Here is a 27,260-nt window from a genome sequence, read left to right on the forward strand (position 1 = left end):
GTGTGTGTGTGTGTGTGTGTTGTCAGACCTGCAGTCCGAGCCACGATATCATTGATCGGCACTGTGGGACCGAGAGAACACGCTGCGCGGCCGGTGTGTTTGCTTCGGTACAGCTGTGATGGTTTTGGCAGCTTCCACATAAAGATGACAGACTACGGTGAAGAGCAGAGGAATGAGGTGGAAGCTTTAGAGGCCATCTACCCGGACTCTTTCACAGGTTTGAGCAGCACACACACACACTTGAACTATTAGCTTTCAGCTAGCAGGCAGGCGCTAGTTAGCTGACTGCTGCCTGTATTTTCTACCTGGAAAATATGTCAAGAAGGAAGCTCCACTGTTGCTACATATGGACTCATTCACTATTTCAACAGCAGCACAAAATGATTCAGTAATAAATTACAGATTTGAAAAAGTTTTTTTGGCATTTAAATCACGCTTCGTAGTAATTAGAGTAACACCAAGAGTTTGTTGAAGAGAGGCAGTCCCAGTGTGCCTGTAACGGGATGTCTGTTCTTCCTGTGCCCGCAGTGCTCTCTGAGGAGCCCACCAGCTTCACCATCAATGTGACATCAGATGCAGGGGAACGCGGTGAAAGTGAGTACACACGCCGGGTGTCACACTGAAGAACGGGAGCGTTCCATTTAGTTGCACATAAATGCATCTGTTTTCTGTGCGCAGCTGTGGAAGCGACATTGAAGTTCACGTATGTAGACAAATACCCAGATGAGCCCCCACTGTGGGAGATCTGCTCCCAGGAGAATCTGGAGGACAGCGACGCAGAGGACATCCTCACCTTACTGCAGCAGCAGGTCTGTCTCACTCCTCCAGTGTCCAAAGGGAACAGGGGGGGGGGCAATTTTAAAGCTTCGGTTTGTGTGCCTGTATTCAGAGGAGGTGTGCTGCTTATCACCATCTCATGCTGCACGTGTATCCATCACGCATGTTCAGAACTGAGAGAATAGCCTGTTTTTTCCACTTGTGATTGGATCAGATGAGCTGCTGCTGTTACATTACATTCTGGTCATTTTGCAGACGCTTTTATCCAAAGCGACTTACAATAAGTGCGTTCAACATCGGTAGGCAAAAGAACTTCAGGTCACAAGAAATCATAAGTGCATTTCCTTCCAATACCAAACAGCTAAGAGCATAACTATTGCTAGAGTAAGTGCGGTAAGTTAGGTACCGAGACAAATGGGAAGACAATTTAGAAAACAAAGACAATTTAGGAAACAAATAAGTGCGTAGGAAGCTTGGATGAAGCAGATGCTGTCCTAAGAGGGCGGATCAGTGTTTCCTGAAGAGATGGGTTTTCAGCCTGCGGCGAAAGATGGGCAGCGACTCAGCTGTCCTGATATCAGTCGGGAGATCGTTCCACCATCGGGGTGCCGGAACAGAGAAAAGCCGTGACCGTGTGGATGGTGCGCAGGGACCCCTGAGTGACGGGGCAGCCAGGCGCCTGGTGGCCGCAGAGCGAAGTGGTCGGGCGGGGGTGTAGGGCTCGACCATAGCCTGGAGGTATGAAGGAGCTGTTCCTTCCACTTCCCTGTAGGCTAGCACCAGAGTCTGAAACTGGATGCGAGCAGCTACAGGGAGCCAGTGTAGAGAGCGGAGAAGGGGAGTGGTGTGGGAGGTTGAACTGTTGAATTAGATACGACTGGTGTGAACATGTGTATGTGCTTACTGTGCAGGCTGAAGAGAACCTGGGGATGGTGATGATTTTCACCCTGGTGACGGCTGTTCAGGAGAAACTTAATGAAATTGTGGATATGATGAAAAACAGGCAAGAAGAGGAAATGCGCCGGAAAGAGAAGGAGGCAGAGGAAGCAGAGAAGGTAAGAACTGGAAAAACTGTGAACGCAAGCCATATCTCTGGAATAATAACTTCTGAACTGAAGTGAGACTTCGGATGTTGGTGATGTCTTCATCCTTCTGCCCACTTCTGTTTAGGTGTAGAGCATTATCAGCTCAGCTCAGTGTGGTTATAGGAGCCACCGCTGTCACCAGAATGGACAGATCAGTACAGTCCTGGTGTGTGTGTGTTTTACAGGTGGCCTTCCAGGGTACAGTGGTAACCATCGAAAACTTTCTGTTATGGAAAGCCCGGTTTGAGCTTGAGATGGCTGAGGTGAGGAGCAAAAAGCAGAAAGAGGAGGAGCAGACTGGGAAAGCTAAACTCACCGGTAAACCTGGAACTCAGACACTTCTGCGACAGAAGGCCTGTGAGAGCACAAAAGCCTAAAAACCAGCCGTGTCTTCCTTAACAGGTAAACAGCTGTTTGAGACGGACCACAACCTGGACACGTCGGACATCCAGTTCCTTGAAGATGGTGAGCAGCACTGTGTACTGATGCTGCTTGGTGATCTCGTTGCAACAAGAAAGAAGGATATGTAAATGAGAATGTTTCTGTAAAATTCCAAGTCATTTAATGGAGGAGTAAAATGAGGCCACAGGTCGGGACTCGAAGCCGAACTCGCACCCAGGCCGCCTTCATCAAGGAGCTTCAGCTTCTGTTGGACATTCATCTCTCTCAGAGAAAGTGTGGAAGCATGAGTGGTGGAGCAGTGAAGCAGAAACATCTCCCTTTTTTACTGAGGGGTTTGATGAGCCCTACCTCAGTGTGCTCCGGATCCAGCTGTGAAGGTGGAGTCGCAGTCGGAGAGCTGGAGTAATGTGATTAGTAATGGGGACACAGACTCTGAACGCCAGACTCAGAGGAGCAGAGAAGTTTTCTTCAGTCTGTAGTAGAAATGTTCCCCTGTTCAGAGAAATGTCTGTCATGGCAACTCAGGAGTCAGACTGGGTTACTATGGTGACATTGATGTTTCTGTACTCGTCGAATCACTGGCAAAGTTGCACGTGTCATTTGTCCCTGATTTGTGATGATGTACGTTGAGGTGATATCTAGTTTCTCTTCGTGGACTTTGGAGGTGGAATTGTGGCATGCTGTAAGCCCCACTATTCACCCTGCCGGTTATGTATCTTTCTAAGTTAACTTACAAATGTGAAAGTTGAGATCTGAATCAGCTTCGCCCTTCTTTGGTACAAACAGTGACCTTGGAATAAATTGGAGTATTTGTGTTGCTATTGACTCACAGTTAAAGACATGTTTGTTGTTCAGGCGGAGCCGCTAAAATAAAATGTATTTATTTATTTTTTTTAAAAACGGTTCCGATTTCAGCACACTGTTCACTTTCATTCTTCTTTTGCAGCTGGAAACAACGTTGAAGTGGATGAGTCACTGTTCCAGGACATTGAGGACTTGGACTTGGATGAGGACGACCCAGACTTTGACCCTTTAGAGATGGGCAGCGATGAAGACTGAAGCAGCAGGAAAGAAGCTGGACTGTAAAAACTGCTCTGCTCCTGAATAGATAGATTTTAAAGACTCTTGCAGTCGATGTGGAGGGAAACTTCTTTAATACAACATACATCCATGAGTGCTTATTTCAATGCCTAAAAAAAAAAAAATTAAACTTTCCAGAAAAATGTCTGTCTCGCCTCTGGTGCTGCACAGTGACTCTGATGCCTCATGTCCAGAAGAGGGCGGTAAGGTATGAGAAATGGCAAGGAAAAGAGAAAGCTCTCTTCTCTCCTCCGTCCTGTACGGCACTGAGCTCAGAGACATGTGTGGAAGGATGTCTCAGGACTTAAGGTGCACCTTGAGGAGAGGGGAGGCAGCAGGAGGAGCTGTAAGGAGCATACTGGTGTGTTCTGTGTGGAAGGCTTTTCAGCATCTGTCAGTGGGGTTACATGGCACTGAGAGGATCGGATCATTGGCTAAATTACAATAAGACTTATTTATTAAGTTGCATGTAGACACTTTAATCTGACAGAAATTGGATCGGATTGGATTACTCGCGATCGGATTGAGACCCCGAGATAACTTGGCTGAAAGTTAAATTAAACGTGTTTGCAGACGGTGAAGCACGTGGTGAATTAGACTTTGCGTTCTGCGCATACTCGAGATTTTTTTCCCGGAGTCGGGAACCAGAAGTTGGAAGAGACGATATTACTGTTGTTGTCGCCGTCAGAAACAAACAACTCGATGGAGAATGCTCCGCTGTGCATCGCGTTTGTGCAACAAGCAGCTCATCACAGACCAAATGTAGAGGGACGTAGCTTCATCTTGCTCTTCGTTCGCCATCTTTCTCGAATGCCTGAGTTTGATTCGATTCATTCACCGCCATATATCCAAGGGTAATTACCCTAGCTCAACTCATTCTTATTGTAATTTAGCCAATTATCCGATCCTTTCAGTGCCATGTGACCCCACTGTGTGATGTATAAAGGGGTAGTAGAACAGTAACCCAAAGTGTTCAACAGAATTATACTCATTTTCATTGTCAGGAGTCCTTTAATGCTCATCTGACTGTAACCAATCATTTTTCAGTACTGTGCCCATCCAAACTACACTTCATACGGAATCATCCAGTTTGACACTGAAACAGTTTGATTCACCTGGTTTAATCAACACATTCTGGGATGATCTGTAGAAGAAATATATCAAAGTATTCTGTCAATATACATGTAGAAGCTGTGTTAATGGTTTCGCTAAGTGTTAAAAGTCTGCAGCGGTGGAAGGAAGGAAGTCGGGACTGAAGATTTACACATTTGAAGATGAATGCATTTCGCAGTCCATTTACAGGATTTAATCTTCGTTACAAATTTAAAAAAAAAAAAATCAAATGTGTGTGGGTAGAAAACGGGTTCAGTAATGCTCCTTTTGTTGATCACATTTGAATCGACATCCTTTGATGTCAAGTGTTTCCTGATGTCTGTCTGCTACACACCAGCATGTGTCTTGGTGTGAAGCAGATTGTCTCGTCCAGGCAGGTAAAGCCTCTGGTGTCTTTGTTAAGGTGGGGTTGAAGATGTGATCGTTTAAAGTCATGTGGCATGATTCTCTCTTTTGCAGTTAAGTCATTTCTGGAATGAAAACAGTTGCTGGTTCCTCTCGCACACTGAGCAGCGTGCCGTTACCATTACCTACTGAAAATTGAGGAAAATTAAAAAAAAAGCTTAAAGGGATAGTTCACCTCTTTTGACATGAAGCTGTATGACATCCCATATTAGCAATATCATTTATGAACATTGACTTACCCCCGGCTGCGTCCTGTGAGCCGAGTTCCAGCCTCGTTTTGGCGTTGACGAAGGTAGTCCGGCTAGTTGACTGGGGTCCCGAAAATAAAGCGTCTTAAGCCCAATTCGCACGGGATAAGTATTACCTATGGATCACTGGTAATTTGCAACTACCCCCGCACCTCTGTAATTTTTTGTGGCGCATTCGGACGGGACAATCAAATGTCTGTAATTTACTGAAATCACAGACATCATGAGCGGATATTCCGTAATTGTCGTAACTTCCTGTTTTGCCCCGTTGTACCTGGTTGTACACATAGGTTGAACACACAGGTGTGCGTTCAGACGGGACTTAAATTACCACAGGACGTCTGTGTTTCGCCGAAACAGTAGGTAATTCGCAGCGGAATTATTACCCCACAAATCACGGACATGGCGCATTCGCACAGGACTAAGAACTCAGACATTCTCCGCAATTATTCCGAATTACGGGGGGTCCATAGGTAATACTTATCCCGTGCGAATTGGGCTTTAGTTAGTTATTTGTGACAGGACTCTGCATATTAATAAACATACAATGTAAATATGCCAGATTTAGCTCCAAGGCTAATTTCCATCTGCAGTCCTGCTGTTCACACTAAAATCAAGACAAGACAAAGACAAAAACAGAAAACAAAGCGTACAACATTCCATATCACTTAACCACATCACAAGATATACAACAAATGACCTGTTATGGTACAAATACCATACAAAAAAACCATAAACACTATTTTGTCGCACAGTAGTTTCATACATTAAAATGCATCTGATTGGCAAATAATGTTTTACCCTCCTATACAAGTACAAATTTATTAAAGTGCATCTGGTACTATATTAAAGTGCACGGAATAAAGTGCCAACTAATTTTAAGAATTACATGTGTACAGTCCTGGTTATCTGTAAGCCATGTTTTCAGTTGTTTCTTAAGCCTGGTTTATAGTCGGTAACGCAAGACGCAAAGCAAGACGCAAGAAAAAACGCAAGCCCTTGCGCGGTTGCAAGCTCCCCATTGCGAGCTTGCGTGTGTCACCTCAATTTTCTAAACTTCACGCAAGAAAAGACGCAAGCCTACTACTTGAAAACGACATACTCATCAATCAGACAGCATGCAGAGCGTTTACACACAGTGCACTTCACTCCTGCCCGAGCCGAAATCAGCCGGCCTGAAAAGCTGATTTCGCTTAAGCTATAAACTCTGTAATTATATAACTTTAGCAACATTTGAAACATTTTCAGGCGAGAAAGTAGTCGTTTAGACCCCCAAGGTGTTGAAAATCTGACAAAATACCGGCTATTTACAAGAAGAAGAAGCATGAATCACTCGAAGAGGTCCTGGCGGTGAATTTCCTTTCATCATAGTAGGCTTGTCATTGAAAAAACCCGCTACTCCACCTACTCTCCTGGCAGTGAATCGCCATGCAGCACACGCAAGCGCCGGCAAAGCTAAATGAAGTATAAACGTCTCGAGCCATTAACATACGCGCAAGAAGAAAGCGCAAGGGCTGTTAAAAGAAGTATAACTCAGCCTTTAAAAGCTACATATGTTAAGTTTTCCCTGCCAACGGAACTGTGTTCCATGTAGAGCAACCAAAGACTGATAGGACCTTCTGTGCAAATGCCGTTCTCCTAAACTGTACCTCACAGTCCCCCCTGGTGGGTGATCTTGTCATTGTCACCCTGTTTTTCTGTTACCCAGGAGCGGTGGTGCCAGCCCGTTCATTGATCTATAGATGAGACAGGTGCTTTTGAATGTTCTGAGATTCTCAAAGGTTAATAAGTAGTGCTTTTTTAAAATTGGGCAGTGATGGGAAGACTGGGGTTTCCGATCGTAGACCTTTACGGCTTTCTTGTATAATTGTTTAATTAGTTTAAGAGTGGTGACACCCGCAAACATCCAGGATGTAAAACAGTATTCAATATGGGATAAAATCATACAGTGCAGGTAGGCTTTTGCAGCTGCATTTGTAATAAAAGGTCTGATTTGCTTAAAATTTTGTATATTGAATTTTAAAGTGTGTTTCTTAAAAGTAAGATTGGAGTCCAGTATCACCCTGAGATACTTGAATTCAGTTACTGTCTCCAATTCCACTCCAAGAAGACAGCATGTTTATTTGGAGACATTGGTGGGTCAGTGGTATGACTTGTGTGTTTGTTATGGGCTTTGCATTTAGACATTTTGCTGTGAGACATTGGTGGTACAATATGACTTGTTCCTTTTTTGGAGAACAGCATGTGCACAGTTTTTTTCTCACTCAACATTAAACAAGAATTGCGTAGCCAGCCCTGCACCCTGGTTAATGCATTGGTTAGCTTATCTGCTGTTGACATAGCATCCTTTCCCTGAGTGTCAATCACAGCATCATCAGCATACATCAAGACATTAATTTCCGGGCAGACATCTGGGAGATCATTAATGTACATGGAAAATAACAAAGGCCCCAGAATTGAGCCCTGTGGAACTCCAACAAGACTATCTCGATAGCAAGACTTAGCATCATCAACCCTAACACATTGCGTTCTACCTGACATATGTGACTCAAACCATGAAACAGCATCAGCAGAAAGGTTCAAATGAGTACCTGATTGTTGACAGTATTAAACGCTTTCCTGAGATCCTAGAACACAGCTCCTACACAGGGGTTCTTATCCAATAACAATTTTACATTTTCAATGAAAAAACAGTTCGCCGTCTCAGTGGAGTGATTGGCCCGGAAGCCAAACTGCATTCTGTGGAGTGGGGTAAATCCTTTATCAAGATGATTGATTAGCTGAGTTGCTACCCACTTCTCTGCAACCTTAGAGACAATCGGTAGGAGGCTAATGGGCCGATAATTGGCTACCTATGTTTTGGACCGAGCTTTGAAAATGGGTAACACCGAGGCCGTCTTCCAGGAAGTTGGAACCACTTTTTCATTGAGTGACTGGTTAACCAAGAGGGAGATAGGCTTTGCTAAGACATCCATATGAGTTTTAACAAAGTTGGTGTCGATACCGTGAATATCCTTAGCTTTAGAATTGTTAAGGGCTGCAATTATCTTTTTTTACCTCCATCTCAGTTATGTTTTCAAGCTGGAAAATAGGATGATTTTCATTGATCTCACGAGGTTGAGTGGTGGAGGGACTAAATAGCCTTGTGTATCAGTTACACCACCTATAAAATAATCATTAACAGTATTTGCCACCACAGCTGGATCCTTAACCACATCATTGTTTACTTCTAGTTCAAGCGCTTTGCTCTCGTTTATTATACCTGCCTAGTAATTTGTTTAGAATTTGCCATGTTTTTTCACATTGCCTTTAGTACTTTCTATGATGGAAACAAAGAAGTTTGCTTTGGCTTTTCTCATATTATGCACTACATTTTTACGGGCATGGGTGAATTTCAACCTGTCTGTGGTAAGACCAGTTTTCAGGTATTGTTTAAGTAATGCACAGGGCTCTCAAGTCTCACGCAATGAGCGTGAAACACACGCATTTCAACAAGTTCACACGCTCACACGCCACACATGCCATTTCTCACGCTGGGAAATGATCAACTTCGTCGCACAGAAATTCTAATGGCCTATACTATAAACGAGTCAATGGCAGGTTACTGTGCGCTTGAACAGCTCAGAACTATAGCTCTGGTACAGCTGTCTTGATTTAGCAACCCATCGGCAAATCACAAAATAGAATTTCTCAGCCAATCAGAAAACAGAATTTCTTGTTGCCGGGTGAGGTCTGAAATAGCTTTCAGCTGCAAGCACGCGTTCCATGAATGCACAGCGGACATAACCTATTATGCTCTGAATGCGTGCAGAAGTTGTAGACGAGCTGGAGGTGGAAGAGAACCGTCAGGATCATCAGCAGGTCATATCTTCATTTATTTGAATCTTTTATTAGTTACTATAGTTTTCCTACTCCTTGTAAATAACCAATACCTGCCGATTAAAGTGTTCATTGGAGTAGTAGGTCTAAATATTCAGCACACACCCTTTGACATGAGCAACTTAATGAAAAATGTGTAGGCGTGTAATAAGGCTTCCGTGGTTAATTTTTTTCAAACGTGACTGGTATGAGCAGATTCCCAAGGCTATCTACAATTGCCAAACTGGTATTAGTTCTGCCACACTGAAATGCTGATGCAGAGAGGGTTTTTTCCATGGTGGGGCTCAATAAAACCAAGACCAGGAACACGTTGGCTCTGAATGAAACTCTGTCATCCATCATGACTGTGAAAATGGCTGACATTGAGCCACAGTGCTTTAAATGGGAGCCCCCAATATCAGTCATCAAGCATCAAAATCTGCCACAAACACTTACAACACTCATAAACAAACACACAGAGAGGGACAGAATAACCACCACTGCTCAAGGGGCCCATTTGGGGTTATGTTTGTTTTTCTTAATTTAATTTGTCTGTTTTTTTGTTTGTTAAGACTTTGCATACCTAAAACAATTTATTTTAAAATATAGCAAAATTTAGTGTAAAAGTGAAGATTTGTGATTTTGGTATAAATAAAACAATTTCTTTGTTCTTTAAGTAGCTAGTTTATGGCGATGGGATACTGCAAGGGAACCCCCCCCGCGCGCACACGGCCCGGCCCCTGCCCCACCCGAATCTCACTCCAAGCAAACTTGAAAACTTGAGAGCCCTGAATGCATCTCTGTCCCTAAGTAGATTTCTGCAGTTCTGGTCCAGCCATGGTAGATTTTTCTCTTTCTTTGCTCTACGGCCTCCCTTGCTGTTGAACAAAAACATAACCTCTTTTAGTTTATTAGTGAAGGAGTCACTGTTGGTTTCTATTTTTTCTGAGGATAATGCTTCCTCCCAGTTTATCCTAAACAAGGCTTCATTGAAGTGGGGCACCTGCGTCCTCGGTATGACATTTGTCTTGGCCACCGAGGAGGTAGGTGCCCCGTGCGACCGTGCTAGCCTCTGCTTAGTGAGCTTTCTAGAAAATAATTTAATATTGTGGTCAGAAATACCATTTAAGAAGTTAAAAGTCTTGTTTATTCTATCTGGCCTGTTGGTAAACAGGAGATCTATTCTCGTTTGAGAGTTTTCTGTTACTCTGGTCGGCTTCTCAATGAGTTGCTCAAAATTATGTTTATCCATTGCTCCCTTGAGGTTTTTTCTTCCCTTTTTATCATCCATCATCCCCGTTTATGTTAAAGTCACCTATGAGAATGATCCCTTTACTTTTGTCGCAGTGATTCAACATGTGGCAGACGGTGTCGATACAGACAGATTAATATAAATGACATTTCTTTGGACAAAGTAATTTCTACACCAACGCAATCAAACTTAATCTCTTTAGGCCAGTCTAACTGTTTACAGGACAAGTTGTTCCTGACATAAATCAAAACTCCCCCACCTTTACCTTTTTCTCCATCTTTCCTAAACACCTGGTAGTCAAGGCTTCTGCAGATGTTGGTTTTAGCCAGGTTTCCGATATGCAGAAGCAGCCCAAATCCGAGTCACATAAAAGATGTTCTAGCTGCTCACGCTTGTTACCAATGCTCCTTGCATTCAAGTGGCCAGAGAACAGTCCCTTTGGCTTACGGCGGGGGTCCCAGGTTAATCTGGACTGGTTCAGGGTTTGAAATAGCTTTGTTCTGCAGTGTTTTTTAAGGACTGGATTCCTGTATTTTACCTTTGTATGGCCAGTCGTGTTCGAAGTGCCATCGGAGCTGGGATGATGAAAGCCCCAGTTAGCTGCCAGCTGCTGGGTTGGCCCAGACAGCAGAGATGGTGGCCCAGGCAGCAGAGGTAGAGGACCAGCAAGCAGTAGTGTTTGCCCAGCTAGTGGAAGTGGGAGCCTAGCTGGCAGTGGTGTTTGCCCTACTAGCAGAGGTAGAGGCCCAGCAAGCACTGGAAGTGATCCAGCTAGCCGTGGGCCTAATCCCGTTGAAAATTGAGGTCCAGGATTTAGTTCAACATCACCAGCCAAGAGAAGTATCAGCAAAAGATTAAAAACACCCAGGAGTGGTCTACCTGTGACAGCTTGTTCACCTGGAGGTGGCCTGGCATGGCCATAGCCCAGCACTCTTGTGAACAACATGTGCTGACTTCATCTGGCTGGATATAAGGTTTGATTATCCCTTTTTCTTGGATATGAACTCAGCAGAAGATAGAGTTATCCACACAAGAGCAAGACATCAATAGCACAATCCAAGGTCTTTTCCGTTCTTTGGATGACTTTTTCAGCAAACACACAGGACCTGCCAACCTGTGTGTCTGCACCTCGGCAGCCATTTTAGAACAAGGCGAGTCTTACTTCTCAAAACAATATGCATTCAAAAGAGTAATACATTCATCAAAAAGAAAAAGACCTGGAGACCTCACAATCGCTTGGCGCTATTTTTGCCTCCCTTGATATCAATGCGTGCTGCCACCTGCCGATAGCCGCACCTGTTACGGTGTTTACTGCTCGGAAGCAGGGACTGCTCGGTCTGACTTTCTGGAGGGACGATTTTGTGATGTAAATGTATCACTCTTTTGAACGCATATTGTTTTGAGAAGCAAGACGCTTTATTTTCGGGACCCTAGCAAACTAGCCGGACTACCTTCGTTAACGCCAAAACGAGGCTGGAACTCGGTTCACAGGACGCAGCAGGGGGTAAGTCAATGTTCATAAATGATGTTGCTAATATGCGATGTCATACAGCTTCATGTCAAAAGAGGCGAACTATCCCTTTAATGTAACCCACCGCTAAGGATGTCCCGATCAGGTTTAGGTCATTTAATTTTGAGTATCTGCTGATACCGAGTCTTGATACGATACTTCTACAGTACATTTAAAAAAAAAAAAAAACGAACAGATCCAAGATGTCCCTGATTTTTATTTTATTCACCTTATTTTAAACATGAACAGAACATTTCTGTGAGGTAGCTTGAACAATCAAGTAATAATAAAAAAAGATTCACATTGGAGTTTAGTGCAGCAATGCCAAATAAGCAAATAAAAGTGCCACAATGTTATAAAGTAACAGAAGGCTTCACAGAAGGAAATTTACTTTTGATGAAAACCAACATCTCTACCTTGTCAGGTTTCGGCCCGTTCCTGTTTTCATCAACGATGTTAGCGACAGCGCTAAAAAGTCTCGCTGTCCACAGAGCTGCAGGGGGCACAGAGATACTGGGTGTCAACAGCAACCCTGGAGGGGAACTGATTAGCTTGTTCTTTCCGGTCCTGAAGTGGATCACTTCTCTTAGGGGTGATTTGCTCTGAGGTTTGCACCTGCACTTCTGCTTATGTGCTTCTCACGGACCGGGCCTGTGACTGCCTCTCTTGTAGGATTTGCTGAAAGGCGCCGTCCAGGCTGCTGCATGATTCACGCCGTGGTGCCTTGCTCACTGGGTCTGCTGAAGCCCCTGCTTCCTCTGGGACTGCACTAGCGACCCTCGTCCCCTCCATCTTTGCTACCTCCTGGATGAGGTGTTCCTTTGCAAGCGTCAGGTTGGCAGACTTTGTGAAGAAGCTAAAAATAGATAAATGTAACACACAATTCAAAACAAAAACAAGATAAGAGACAACACACAGCGCAGCTCTTCAGTTAAGCCTCGTTTCCACAGTCAGTACGGTTCGGGTCGCTTTGGGGTCAGCTTGCGTTCCCACTGTACAAAAGGGGGCCCTCAGGGGTGGGCAGACTGCGTTCCGAAGCGTAAATAGCATCCATAATTTCGAAGCACCTCCTTGATCTGACAATGCCACACTGGCTCGCGGCCCGGTTGAAACCACTCTGCCATTTTTGCGGCGATCAGCTGGAAAACTTTTTGGTTTGGCACAGCGCCATCGAGCTCCCGCTGCACAGCCTCCTCACCAACCGGAGAGCAGAGCCTGGAACCGGTCCTGTGTGCTCGGTACCCCAAGCAGAAGGGCAACTGCCTTACACATGTACTCAATTAATAAACAATTAAAAATCTAACCGTAGAACCAAATTAAATTAAAAGCAAAATAAAAAAAATAAATTGGCCCAATAGTGGTGCCTGGTGATGACTTGACTTTATATGAACATGATGTACAAAAGGTGCATTTTAATTTGACTATACTTGCTAATCTTTGCATCTGGCAGAGTGGCAATGTAGAAGAGTGGCTCATTTTCAACATTAGCAAAGCGCTTCTCCAAAGCCTCCAGGAGAGTCTCTTCATGGTCTTGATCCCCTGGTCATCGTCCTCCCAAGACAGAACACGTCTGAGGGCGAATGAATGCAATAATGGTTTCTTTCAAACAATATCAATAAATGTTACAAAATAAAATAATTAAAATACAAATGACCTGTTATGGCAGGGATCACATCAGCTGCAGTCTCCACCATCATTACGGGAGGCAAATATCTCACTGATTCTTAAAAAAAGGAAAATGCCCTGAAGACTGCGCCTCGTACAGGCCAATCTCGCTTTTGAATGTGGATTTAAAAATATTTCTAAAGTTTTAGCAAGACGCTTAGGTCTTTTACCAATTATAGTAAAGGAGGATCAAACTGGCTTCATTAAGGGTAATTCTTATAACATTAGGAGATAGCTGAATGTCATTCAGCTATCTGAACGGCATGAAATAGACTGTCTTGTGATTTCCCTAGATGCGGAAAAAGCCTTCGACCGCGTCAAATGGTCTCATTTTCTACACTTGATCAGTTTGGCTTAGGTGATGGCTTTGTTAAATGGGTGAAGGTTCTCTATACTCAACCAATGGCTGCAGTTTTAACTAACGGACTTAGGTCCACAAAATTTGTGATCCAGAGGGGTACCAGACAGGGCTGTCCCTTGTCACCACTTCTGTTCGCATTGGCGATCGAGCCTTTTAGCCCCCCTACCCGAACCAGGGTTTGCATCCCCACCCCGCTGTGACTGGTGTGCAGTTGGTGAGAGGCTGAGGTAGCTTGTGGCTGTAAAAAGATGGTTGTTGTGGTGTGAGGAGCAGATCTATATAGGGAGTATAGGGAATTACTCACTGAGTCTGGTCCTTTACTTTATTTTATTATTTATTTTTTCGTTAGCACAAGTTTCTTGTGTTTACCTTGAATAGGGATGGCTCATGTGATCCTGAAACATCCCATAGTTAAGCTGCTATAGGCCTAGACTGCTGGGGGGCCTCATCTGACACACCTTTCCTCACTTTACTCTCTTTATGTATATGTGATATTATTATGGTCATTAACTCGTGTTTCCCTGTTCCAACAGATATCCTTTGAATGGTGTTACAGTGCCGCCGTCGCGGTGGCCCCCTGCCCCCCTCCCCCCCCTTTTTCTGTCTTCTCAAACCCCAGCTGGTCGAGGCGGATGGCCACCCTTCCTGAGTCTGGTTCTGCCAGAGGTTTCTTCCTGTTAAAAGGGAGTCGTTTCTCTCCACAGTCGCCTCAGGCACGCCGCTCAGGCCGGGAGATTGGACCGAAAAACAAAAAGTTTTCAGTGCAATCTGTTGGTTTTCTTAGCTAGGAAATTGTTTTTGAATTGGCTCTATATGAACGAATTGGATTATTTTATGAATTATGATTATTATTAATTAATTGAATTCCAATTGGCTTGAATTGGACTTACTATCTAAGTGCCTTGAGATGACATTTGTTGTATTTGGCGCTATATAAATAAAAATGAATTGAATTGAATTGAATTTAGCGGAAGCTATTAGGCAAGACCCTTTAATGGCTGGATTGAACGTAGGTGAAAAGTCCCATAAAATATATGCGGACGACGTGCTGCTGTTCATGCTAAACCCCTCTGTATCAGTCCCTCGTCTTATCCAGATTATTGACCGATTTGCTGCCTTTTGTGGTTAAAGTTAATTTTTCCAAATCAGAGGCAATGCCTCTGGATTATCTGGTGGGTGCTGTAAATTACCCAAATTCCTTCCCATTCAAGTGGTCCACTGCTGGTTTCATATATTTAGGTATATGTATCACACCTAAATTCAGCAAACGTTTCAAGCTAACTTTAGCCCACTATTTGATAAGATTAAACAAGATATGGAGAGATGGCATAATCTTCCAATATAATGGCTGGGCCGAATCCCACTTTTGACAATGAATATTCTCCCACGCTCGATCTATCCCATACAATTCAATCATAAAATAGTGAAAAAACTGTATGGTTGGTTTAGTTCTTTTATCCGGAGTAAACGTCGACCACGGATCAGGATTTCAGTGTTGCAGTTACCAAGCACTATGGGTGGACTGGATCTCCCAGATATCAAGAAATATCAATTAAGTGCCCATCTAAGATATATAGCTGACTGGATTAAAGATGAGGCCTCCTCAATTTGGCTTGACCTTGAGAAGTCCTTATCCAAATGCCCTCTGAAAAATCTACTATTCATTGACAAACTGAAGTGCATTTAAAAAAAGCTTTGCAGCAACCCAGTTATAATTAATACTGTTAGAGCATGGAGGCTCATACGACATATGGAAGGCAGATCAGGATTTACGTCGTTTTTTTTTTTACCCCAATCACTGATAACCCCGACTTTCTCCTGGGAACCTTGGATGGGGCTTTTAAGGGATGGACAGCTAGGGGCATCTCTTCCCTGGGTGATCTCTTTGATGGTCCTACCCTCATGTCTTTCAATCAAGTTATGGAAAAATATGACATATCGAGAAATGATCTTTTTCATTACTTTCAGGTGAAGATTTTATTGTAAAAGATACATCTTTGCTTGCTGATACGAATGTTACACAGATGGAGAAACAAGTACGTCTTTCTCAACAGCCATGCTTCCATTACAAACTTTTATACCGGTCTGAGAGACAGCTCAAATCTTAGCACTCGGGCGCTGGGGGTGGTCTGGGAGAGGGAACTGGGTGTTGTGATTAATGAGGAGATGTGGGAGGACATCTGGGATAATGTGAGAAGAATAACTGTTTGTAACCGGACAAGAGCAATGCAATTTAAGATACTGCATAGAGCACATGTTAGTCCAAGCCGTCTCTCCAAGTACAGGAAGGATGTCTCTGCTCAGTCTTAAATGTAAGACAGAAATTGGTGATCTTACTGTTTCTGGTCATGTGTTAAAATACAAAATTATTGGAGTGATGTCTTATTTGAAATGCAAAAGATTCTGAAAAAGGACCTCGATCTCGACCCAGTCTCTCTCCTTCTGGGCCTTCCCAGTGAGCGTGTGACTGATATGTACCAGAAGAAGCTGTATAATGTTATGTCATTCTGCGCCAGGAAAAATATTCTACAGCGCTGGATTTCAGATGAAGCCCCCTCATTGAGAGGATGGCACAGGACAATAATGGAATACATACCTCTGGACTTTCTTACCCGTCTTTTGCACTCCAAAACGAACACCTTTGGAAGAATATGGAAACCATTTCTTGACTATATCAATGTAAACATCTCTGCTATACTGACAAGGGCTATTGTATAAAATGGTCTTATGTGGGGGGGGGGGCATCTAGCTCATTCTATACTGTATAATGTACCCGTCACATCTATCTGGAACTGATCCTTCCATTTGGGTTTTTGATTTTTCTGTTGTTCCCAACTTGTTGTTGTTTTATTATTCTGTCTAGTCTTGTGTTTAATTTTTTCAATAGGCAGACATACAAAAGACATTTAAAAAAAAAAATAAACCAACTCCAGGGTCTATAAGTGCAGTGCTTACTGCACTGAGTGGTATACTTCAGAAAGCAGACAAAGAAACCGACGTGAATGTATGTTCTTCTTTGTATTGTCATGAGATCAATATGTAATCACTTGAAATCTTTGATGTCCCAAGTAAACAAAAATGGAAAGTCCTTCATCTCTCTGAGAAAGACTTCATCAAACCTCTCGCTCTCGGCCACAGTGAAGTGATTCTTCCAGTCGCCGATGGTGCCTGAAGTTCACAGTACAATGGAGAGAAAGATGGTCACCATTCGTTCTCACTCAACCATGTAACCTTGCTCTGCACACTCTTCACTCCAGTAGCTCACACTCACATCCTCCATATAAGTTTGATGTTGTTAGTTTCATGCTTTCACTCTTAATACAGGTTAAGTTTTGTGAGTCTGGGTTGATAGTAGTTTTGGGATTGTTTATCATAATAAGGAGAATGACCAGATCAGCCTTGACTTCCTGTATACATGTTCTTACCTTTCCTCATGAACGTTCCCAGGTGGTGGTTGAGAAGATTCTCTGGTACCTGCTCATAGCTGGCCTGAGGGATCTTCTTCATGTTTTTGAACGTGCTGTGTTTCACTACATTTGCCAGCTGCTCATCAGTCAGCTCTTGGCCCAGGAACAAGGAGATCTTCTCCACGGCTGACTTTAGGTCCTGAATAAAAACACAGCAGCACAATATAGGGATCCATTAGGAAAATTAGGCCTGATGAATGTGTTGTATACTGTGACAAGTGCATGCAGAGATTGCAATGATTTGAGGTCCTACTTTGATCATTTCTTCATAAGTGATGAACAGCATGTTCATTTCATCCTTGTGTGAGTACCAAGTCTTAATGTGCTCAAACCAGCTGGAACCAAACACTACAATGAACAACACACACTGTCACCACCAGCAAGATTATCTGCAAGAGTTATTTTGTGAGAACCAGAAGTGAACTCCTCTTACCTTCTCCTCTCAGGAATTTCTCAAAGAAGTCCTCAAAGCTCTTCGGTGTTTCCAACATATTTGCAATTTTATGGAAGTGGAAGTAAGACACAAGAACATCTTTAGGATTTCTTGCCACGTAGATCACCTAAAATAAGTCAGGTCTGGGCATCAGTAAATTATTACTGCCATTTACAGAGAGGGCTGCACATTGGTGCTGTGGTTAGCTCTGTCCCCTCACAGCAAAATGGTTGCTGGTTCTAATATTAGCCAGGTTCTCTCTGTGCATTGTGGGTTCTCTCCAGGTACTCCAGCTTCCTCCCACTGTCCAAATGTTAGGCTGATTGATGATTCTAGATTGATTGATGACAGTGCTAACCACGGTGCAACCTTATATGCTTAAGATTAAAAACCAACAACAACAAAATAAGTCAATTTGGAAAGGATCTGAATACTTTGACTCCAATGTAGACGTTTGGATATGATAAAAAAAAAAAAAAAAAAAAAATACAGATTTGATTGAAATACTGCCAAATCCTCATACTGTAACTAAAGACAATGAAAAAGAGAGTGAGTATTACTGCAGTTTACGTCAGAAAAATCTGGCCTGCTGTATTTATATCTCTCAAATAAGACTCAGCACTGCTTAAAGCGCCAGTCTGCAACTCTTTCAAGCACAATGCCTGGAACTGTCCGGGGATTCTGAAAGTAGTACATTAAATACCCCAATACACAAAAAAAAAAAAGTTCTCTAGATCCCCTATATGTCCCGCTAGGTCCCTCCAAAGCCAGCAGGTTCGTTTACAAAATTGCAGACAGGACCGGTAAAAGGTAACCAAGGTTACGAGTTGGGCTCTGTTGCCTGTCAATCACCGATTGTGCACGCGCGATACAAGGTAGGCTTGTCCCCACGCTTATTTATCTAGACTATTGAACTTCATTACGGGCTAGTCTACTTACTGTGTCTTCCATGATCGCAAATGACAGGTGAGTTGATGAATGAGGAGTCGTGTATGTGCATCTGGCGTGCACGAGTTCTCATGTGTTTTGATGGGTCGGGACAGGAAGTTGAATAACTTTTTATTTTTCGGTTAAAAAATAAGCATTTCTTGCATTTTGCGACTACGGAGGTCACCGTTTAACTTCAAGCGTTCTGATAGATCATGTAAACTCTTAAAATGCCAAAAATTAGGACTTTACGTATGACAACAACAAATCCTGCAGACTGCAGCTTTAAGTGCAGTACTTCACAGAGATCTGTGTGTGTGAATGTGGTTTGTAAAGTAGATGTGCTTTGAGTGGTCAGCTGGACCAAAAATGTGCTGTATAAATACAGTTCATTTAACATTTAACCCCCTCCATCTGTCACCAAATGACAATAATAATTATGATTACTGTAGGTTGTGCATCTTTGGGGATTATGTTAAAAATGGTGTCTTCTTCGAGTAGAAAAGCTTTTAATAAAAAAAGTGATGCAGAAAGGCGACTCATCTTCCAATAATTACAAAGGCATACAACTATTTTTAACAGGTTATAGTGCAGCTGTGATTGATTGATACTGAAAGTATCGGAAAACACAGATGTTAAGACACAACTTCACAAGACATGATAGAACGGCTGGAGATGCCGTCAATTCATATGACCTTGTATCATTTTACAATTATGCAACAGGGGGATAGAAAGCATGAAAGGGTTATTCATTTCTTACAAATACTAAAGTAATCTTGGCCTAAAACCTCTGAAATGAGATGAAATACGGGTGCTTAGAGAGCTGACCTTGCCAATCTTTTGGCTCAGAGCAGGGGGCAGGAACTGGTACTGCAGGTGGGTGACCCTTTGCCTGGGGGTCGGAGCTGAGATGAACGCCTCCCTGTTTCCAAGTAACTCAATCCAGGGGATGACTTCAGCATTGGAGATGTGACCGAGCTCATTGATGGCAGTCACATCTCCCTTTACCTTAAACATCAGCAGGATCTGCTGCATCCAGATGGTCCCTGTCAAACGGGGCATATGGGTCTCATGAAACCTCCCAGCATGCATGTCTGTATATGAGTACTGGCCTGGCTGATGATTTGATAACCTGCTCTATAGTCAAATCTGTGTGAAACACACAAAAGAATGAGACACTCATCTGGTAATGCTGCACATACTGACCAGTGTTGTAACTGAAGTGGGCAATCTGGAGTCAACATAGGCAGGTTTAAGTGTCATGATTTATTCAAGCATAGTCGACTCGGCACACAGGAGGTCAGTAAAGCCCTGTGATGGACTGCAGACCCACCCAGAGTATACCCTGCCTCTCGTCCAATGGCAGCTGGGATAGGCTTCTGCCCTAGGCCTTAAATCGGGATATAAAAAGAGCGCCTTAGAAAGGCTCTCTCTAAGGTGCTCTCAGAAGTAAAGATGGGCAGAGATTCGGAAATCTGCAAAGTATTAGAGATCATCTAAGTATGTATAGTTCAAATGTGGAACAGCTGAAGCTCTTGTAAACTTTTATGCCAATAACTTAATACACAAGTATTTCAAATCTAGAAGATCCAGCCAGTCCTCCTTAAGGAGGACTTTCCACTTTGGAAACTACAAAAAAAACCCACAGAGTGCTTTATGATGACTGTTTTGACATGAGTGACTTCAAATATTTTGCTAAACGTTTTTTCATAACAATAAAGCCTTCAAAAAAAAAAAAAAAAAAAAAAAAAAAGGAACCTTGGTCCCATCTTCTGGATGATAAGAACAGAACCTATAATTGATGAAGGCTGGTTTTGTTTTCTTCCTTATCATTATCTTGATGGTTGATGTCAGCTGATGCCCCGCTTCACGGAACAACTCGCAAACTGTTGTTCCACCCGTAGTTAGATTTTTTTTTATGGGATATTAATCATGGCTGGAATGACGTCTGGTCGTTAGCAGCAGTGCCTTCTCTCTGCGTTATTTTGCGATGTTTGTGCTGTGGGAATCAATACAGCTGACATCTCTCATATTAAACACAAATAAATCATGTTCCACTAGCGTCCCTCTACATGGAGAACTTGAAGCTTAGAGACAACATCCTCACCTGATTTTGGGTACGTGACGACGAACGTGTCGGAGTCTCTGATCTCCAGGTTGCAAATCTGGTCCACATCATCGGGATCATGAATCTCGTTGATCAGATTAAGGCCTTTGTGCGCCACCAGTTTATGATCATGAGTCTTGGAATCACTTAAAAACATGATAACTAAAACAAGAGAGGTTCCTTTTTTAAATATTGTGCTTGACATGTTACATTAAATGTGCTCCACAAAGGAAGTACAGAACAGACGTTTGGTAAGGTTAATCCTGACCCAGAGCCAGGGCGCATTACAATGAGCTTAGAATATTTTTACATGCTAGATATCAACATTATAGGAGCAGGAAGTGTTTGTTCTTCGCTCGTGCTTGTTTGAAAGTTGTGGATGTGCATCGACTGCACGCTTTTACGCAGCTTCTGATCCGGTTGTGCTATCCGGACAGAAAACGCTTCAGGGGGGTGCAGCAGGGACATCTCAGGGATTATGCAACATCACTACGTGTCGTGTTATGCTTTCATGCTGCGTGAGCGGCCCTTTCAGTGTTTCCGAACATACAGGTCCTGCTTTCAGGTGACCAGGGCCAAACTACGATGACAAAGTTTATCTCGTTCTCTGGAATCTTTCAAGCGCCGACTTTTTTGCAACATTTAAAAAACGATTCCACGATTCCAAGCAACTGCAAGTAGACTATAGGCTACGGAACAGGGGTCTGGACTCATGTTCAAAAAGGATTTTATCTTCCTGCAGTCTGGATATGCCTCTGAGTCGGAGTATATGTTCTGCATGAATGCTTTTCCAGTCGAAGTTGAAAGCAAAAGTCGCATCAAGACCGTTCCAGCTGTTGGATGTTACATGTTGGATCCAGTAACAGGACTGCCTGTTTTTTGTCGACTGGTCCTTTAGCAGCAGTGGAAGCTCTCTGAAGTATTTAGGCAGGAAACTGCATCTCTACCAGCAGCTCTGAAACACAGAAGCTTCAGTATTTCTGCTCTTCAGGAGGCATATGGACACATTTCTCTGTCCAGCTCCATGGGGACTACGAGGAAACAAGGATTTCTGGATTGCACAAACCTCCTACACCACAGACAAAAGACATCTGGTGTTTGGAAGCTGTTAGCTGGATACAGATTTTTTATTCCAGTTTTTTTTAAGCGCCTAATCCTTCCCAAACTATGTGAGAAAGAACTTCACTATAACATGGCACCTGTCTAAAGTTACAGGATTTTAGATACCTGTAGGTTCAGAGAGCTACTTCACCCCTACAAGTCAGCCCCTTCTTATCACCACTGCTTTTATCATAGTTATAAATTCTTCCAGTCAAAGTCTGTTCTACTGCAGCTTCTGTACATAACCAGAGTTTCATTGTAAACACACACATGCCACGAGTGAACACTTTTTTTTTTTCATCATTTAAGGTTAACACAAGAAACTTGTGCTAAAGAAAAGAATGGACCAGACTCAGTGAATGATTCCCTATACTCCCTGTGTTAAATCAGATTAAGTTAACTTTCGTTTTTCATCCAAATTGTATGAGATTTTTAGTTATTCTTTTGTTAATTATTTTTTTTAAATTGGAAATAAATGAACAACTGAAAAAAAAAATGAACACAACTAAAAATCTTACAATTTGGATGAAAAACGAAAGTTAACTTAATCTGATTTAACAAGCTCTAAAAGTGTTAAAAAAAAAAAAAAAAGATAATTCAACCATCACCTCCCATCTTCACACCGGACATTTGACAAACAAAAAGAGCACTTCCAACACGCCCCCGGTGTGGTCTTAAGCTGTCTAATTAATAGGACAGTCTAAAAGTTACCAAAATGAATCTAAACAATTTCAAATCTAAAAATGAATTTCAGATTTTGATTCCAAATTTAAAAAAAAGTATATTCTAACTGCCCAAAGAAAACTAAATTGATAAAACTTGTGATTTACAAAACAAATGGCCACAACACCCTATATAGATCAGTGCTGACCAACGTGTTATTGGGGTCATCAGGTGGGAACCTCCTTCCATCAGTGTTTTGTCTAGTTGGGCCCACGACACCTCCAGGAGGCTAAGCAATGATCACTGGCGTCCCAGAGTCCCTGCCTAATGCCAGCCATCACTGCTCCTCACACCACAACAAACATCTTTTTTCTTTTTTTTTTCTCCACAACCACAAGCTACCCCAACCTCTCACCAACTGCACACCAGTCACAGTGGGGTGGGGATTCAAACCCTGGTTCGGGTAGGGGGTAATGAAAGTATAGAGGGTGCCAGAGGTGGAGGCAGGACAAGACACACTAGCAGATTCAGCATACAAACTCACCTAAACGGTTCTACAGTCACTAAAAATGCCAGCAAAAACAAAGCCATACAAGCCAACTCACCTAAAATGGCCACCTGGTTTGAAAATGCTCACATGGGCCACACCCTCCACTTAAATATCCTGGATTACTTCTTTGCTTCTTCCAAGAGTCTTTTTACTCTAAGTGCTCCCCCTGCTGGGCTCCCAGCTGCTATTACTTCTTCTAATCCAAATCCACTGACTGGACTTTCCTGCCTCATCTGACACTTCCTTCAATATTTTCCTCGCACTCTGTCCACTTACACCCAGCTCCCTCAACCATGAGACAACAGACTTTGCAACAGATCCTCTACATCCTACTTCCACTGGTCACATTTCCACTTACCTAAGTTTTTTCCTTTCATATGCTTCTGCTACTAATTCCTCCCAAGGAACAGTCAGCTCTATGAAATAGACTCTCATTCTACTCCTGGACCACAAGATTATATCAGGCCTTAGATTTGTAGAGGCTATCTCCTGGGGAACAACAAGCTAATTTGCTAAATCTACCTGCATCTCCCAGTCACAAGCATCCTCCAAGCTGCCGTGCCTCCTTATCGTCTTATTAACTTTCTCCCCCTCTTGAACAAACTGAATTGCAACTCTCTTCACCTTAGACCCTCCTAAGTTTACCTGCCTTCGTTTATCTTCAATACCTGCAGCTAAGCTTCTTAATACTTGGTCATGTCGCCATGTATACCGGCCTTGTGACAGACTAACCTTACAACCTGACAAAATATGCCTTAGAGTTGCAGTACCTGAACATAACGATCAAAAATCTAATACTCCTTTCCTCCATACTCCACAGCTCTTTCCAACTAAGCTTTTTCTTCTCTACACCTTCCCACTTCAACCACCGTCCCTGCTTAGCCTGAGCCACTGCCTTTGCACCCCTTAACATTTCCTCCTGTCTACGAACCTGCTCAACAACTAGCTTTTTCTTCTCCTTGGGACCTGCTCTACTCCACACTGGTTTGCTTGGGCCAAGCCCCAAGCTTCCCCGGCCTATTTGCACATTACCCACAATCTCTGCATGTCTAAGAGCTTCTGCCTCCTGAGCTGCCATTCTTGGTTTCCACTTTCTCCCCTTGGTTGGGTTTGGAACCACCTTACTAACTACCACATCTTTACTCCCAGCTAACAGGAGCTCTGTCCTAACTTTAGTACATTTAAACTCCTCTACTAGACTAGATACTGGGAGCTGGAGTATGCCCTTCCCATACAGTTCCACAGTACTTAAGCATCTAGGAACACCTAGCCACTTCCTAATTTAAAAACTAAACAATCTTTCCATTTTTTCTGCAACAGATAATGGAAACTCATTCACAGACAGTGGCCACATCAACCTAGGAAACAATCCAAACTGCAGACACCACAGCTTCAACTTTCCTGGAAGCCCTGATTTATCTATTCTATCCAGTCTCTCTGCAACATCTTTCTGAAACTGCACTGCCTGCTCTCCGTCATTCATGTCTGCCTGGTACCACCTACCTAAACTCTTTACTGCCTTTTCTCTAATTATTGGAATGTTTTCTTCATCTATTACAAACTTTCTATCACTTCATTTCCCTCTACTTATTGAGATACTTCTAGACTTAGTAGGTTTGATTATCATCCCAGCCCACTTTAGATTTTTCTCTCAAGTATTCTCTTCATACATGGCACTGTTGGAGTCACCAACGTCATATCATCCATGTATGCTCTAATTGGTGTAAGGCGCATGCCATCCTGACGTCTCTCTCCACCTACAACCTACTTGGAAGCTCTAATAATTATCTCCATCGCCATTGTAAATGCTAATGGAGAAATCGTACACCCTGCCATAATGCCTATTTCTAGCCTCTGCCAACCTGTTGTGAAACCTGCTGTACTTAGGCACAGTCTAATATCCTGAAAATATGCTCTTACTAAGTTAAGTACTACGGGCACTCTAAAATACTCAAACGCTTTCCAAATATGGCTATGTGGCACTGAACCAAATGCATTTGCTAGATCCAGAAATATAACATGCAAGTCTTTTTTCTCAATCTTGGCTGTCTGAATCTGATGCCAAATCATGCTAATGTGCTCTAAACACCCTGCGAAACCTGGTATTCCTGCCTTCTGCACAGTAGTATCTATTAAACTATTCTTTTCTAAATAACTAGCTAATCTCTGTGCAACTACACTAAAGGAAATCTTCCCCTCTACATTTAGAAGAGAGATCATCCGGAACTGACTCAGGTCCGAGGACTCTTTCTCCTTTGGAATAAGATTAAGATCAGATTTATTGGTCATGCATACACAGAAAATTTGTCCTCCGCTTTTAACCCATTCAGGTTGGCACCTGTTGACACACACATGCACAGGGTCACACAAGCTTAGAGAGCTTATCACCATCTCATGCTCCACGCGTATCCATCACATGTTCAGAATTGAGAGAATAGCCTGTTTGTCCACTTGTTATTGGATCAGCTGAGCTGCTGCTGTTGAATTAGATACGACTGGTGTGAACATGTGTATGTGCTTACTGTGCAGGCTGAAGAAAACCTGGGGATGGTGATGATTTTCACCCTGGTGACGGCTGTTCAGGAGAAACTTAATGAAATTGTGGATATGATGAAAAACAGGCAAGAAGAGGAAATGCGCCGGAAAGAGAAGGAGGCAGAGGAAGCAGAGAAGGTAAGAACTGGAAAAACTGTGAACGCAAGCCATATCTCTGGAATAATAACTTCTGAACTGAAGTGAGACTTCGGATGTTGGTGATGTCTTCATCCTTCTGCCCACTTCTGTTTAGGTGTAGAGCATTATCAGCTCAGTGTGGTTATAGGAGCCACCGCTGTCACCAGAATGGACAGATCAGTACAGTCATGGTGTGTGTGTGTTTTACAGGTGGCCTTCCAGGGTACAGTGGTAACCATCGAAAACTTTCTGTTATGGAAAGCCCGGTTTGAGCTTGAGATGGCGGAGGTGAGGAGCAAAAAGCAGAAAGAGGAGGAGCAGACTGGGAAAGCTAAACTCACCGGTAAACCTGGAACTCAGACACTTCTGCGACAGAAGGCCTGTGAGAGCACAAAAGCCTAAAAACCAGCCGTGTCTTCCTTAACAGGTAAACAGCTGTTTGAGACGGACCACAACCTGGACACGTCGGACATCCAGTTCCTTGAAGATGGTGAGCAGCACTGTGTACTGATGCTGTTTGGTGATCTCGTTGCAACAAGAAAGAAGGATATGTAAATGAGAATGTTTCTGTAAAATTCCAAGTCATTTAATGGAGGAGTAAAATGAGGCCACAGGTCGGGACTCGAAGCCGAACTCGCACCCAGGCCGCCTTCATCAAGGAGCTTCAGCTTCTGTTGGACATTCATCTCTCTCAGAGAAAGTGTGGAAGCATGAGTGCTGGAGCAGTGAAGCAGAAACATCTCCCTTTTTTACTGAGGGGTTTGATGAGCCCTACCTCAGTGTGCTCCGGATCCAGCTGTGAAGGTGGAGTCGCAGTCAGAGAGCTGGAGTAATGTGATTAGTAATGGGGACACAGACTCTGAACGCCAGACTCAGAGGAGCAGAGAAGTTTTCTTCAGTCTGTTGTAGACATGTTCCCCTGTTCATAGAAATGTCTGTCATGGCAACTCAGGAGTCAGACTGGGTTACAATGGTGACATTGATGTTTCTGTACTCGTCGAATCACTGGCAAAGTTGCACGTTGCATTTGTTCTTGATTTGTGATGATGTACGTTGAGGTGATATCTAGTTTCTCTTTGTGGACTTTGGAGGTGGAATTGTGGCATGCTGTAAGCCCCACTATTCACCCTGCTGGTTATGTATTAGAGTATGTGTGTTGCTATTGACTCACAGTTCAACACATGTTTGTGGCTCAGGCGGAGCCGCTAAAATAAATAAATAAAAAATTTAAAAAACGGTTCCGATTTCAGCACACTGTTCACTTTCATTCTTCTTTTGCAGCTGGAAACAACGTTGAAGTGGATGAGTCACTGTTCCAGAACATTGAGGACTTGGACTTGGATGAGGACGACCCAGACTTTGACCCTTTAGAGATGGGCAGCGATGAAGACTGAAGCAGCAGGAAAGAAGCTGGACTGTAAAAACTGCTCTGCTCCTGAATAGATAGATTTTAAAGACTCTTGCAGTCGATGAGGAGGGAAACTTCTTTAATACAACATACATCCATGAGTGCTTATTTCAATGCCTAAAAAAAAAGAAAAATGTCTGTCTCGCCTCTGGTGCTGCACAGTGACTCAGATGCC

At 43.1% G+C, this 27,260-nt stretch overlaps 2 protein-coding genes across 3 annotated transcripts; one reads left to right on the forward strand and one right to left on the reverse strand.

The window, feature by feature from the left end:
- rwdd1 (RWD domain containing 1) lies at positions 1-27,181 on the forward strand. 2 transcript variants are annotated; one of them, XM_075464753.1, is made up of 7 exons: positions 1-217; positions 529-594; positions 679-809; positions 25,534-25,677; positions 25,888-26,020; positions 26,105-26,167; positions 26,959-27,181. In XM_075464753.1, exons 1-7 carry the CDS (start codon positions 145-147, stop codon positions 27,069-27,071), a joined length of 723 nt encoding a protein of 240 aa, XP_075320868.1. In that variant the 5' UTR covers positions 1-144; the 3' UTR covers positions 27,072-27,181. The 2 variants fall into 2 exon arrangements, with proteins under 2 accessions (XP_075320868.1, XP_075320866.1); XM_075464751.1 differs by lacking the exons at positions 25,534-25,677; positions 25,888-26,020; positions 26,105-26,167; positions 26,959-27,181 and adding exons at positions 1,689-1,832; positions 2,048-2,180; positions 2,265-2,327; positions 3,211-3,491 and having other exon boundaries at positions 8-217.
- LOC142379663 (amine sulfotransferase-like) lies at positions 16,739-20,847 on the reverse strand. The gene is made up of 6 exons (XM_075464750.1): positions 20,691-20,847; positions 19,412-19,629; positions 17,657-17,783; positions 17,477-17,571; positions 17,182-17,362; positions 16,739-16,924 (listed from the first exon to the last, which is right to left on the reverse strand). Exons 1-6 carry the CDS (start codon positions 20,845-20,847, stop codon positions 16,800-16,802), a joined length of 903 nt encoding a protein of 300 aa, XP_075320865.1. The 3' UTR covers positions 16,739-16,799.
- Positions 27,182-27,260: the final 79 nt, after the last annotated feature.

Source organism: Odontesthes bonariensis, chromosome 5, assembly GCF_027942865.1.
Source record: "Odontesthes bonariensis isolate fOdoBon6 chromosome 5, fOdoBon6.hap1, whole genome shotgun sequence".
NCBI classification, from domain to species: domain Eukaryota; kingdom Metazoa; phylum Chordata; class Actinopteri; order Atheriniformes; family Atherinopsidae; genus Odontesthes; species Odontesthes bonariensis.

Excerpts from the sequence above, each read along its gene's own strand:
- rwdd1 (XM_075464753.1), top strand. The coding sequence starts at position 145 with ATGACAGACTACGGTGAAGAGCAGAGGAATGAGGTGGAAGCTTTAGAG. Across the intron at positions 25,678-25,887 it reads AGGCAGAGGAAGCAGAGAAG|GTGGCCTTCCAGGGTACAGT; the intron begins GTAAGAACTGGA and ends TGTGTTTTACAG. Across the intron at positions 26,168-26,958 it reads CATCCAGTTCCTTGAAGATG|CTGGAAACAACGTTGAAGTG; the intron begins GTGAGCAGCACT and ends CTTCTTTTGCAG.
- LOC142379663 (XM_075464750.1), bottom strand. The coding sequence starts at position 20,847 with ATGTTTTTAAGTGATTCCAAGACTCATGATCATAAACTGGTGGCGCAC. Across the intron at positions 19,630-20,690 it reads CGTCACGTACCCAAAATCAG|GGACCATCTGGATGCAGCAG; the intron begins GTGAGGATGTTG and ends CCCGTTTGACAG. Across the intron at positions 16,925-17,181 it reads GGGAACGTTCATGAGGAAAG|GCACCATCGGCGACTGGAAG; the intron begins GTAAGAACATGT and ends TGTGAACTTCAG.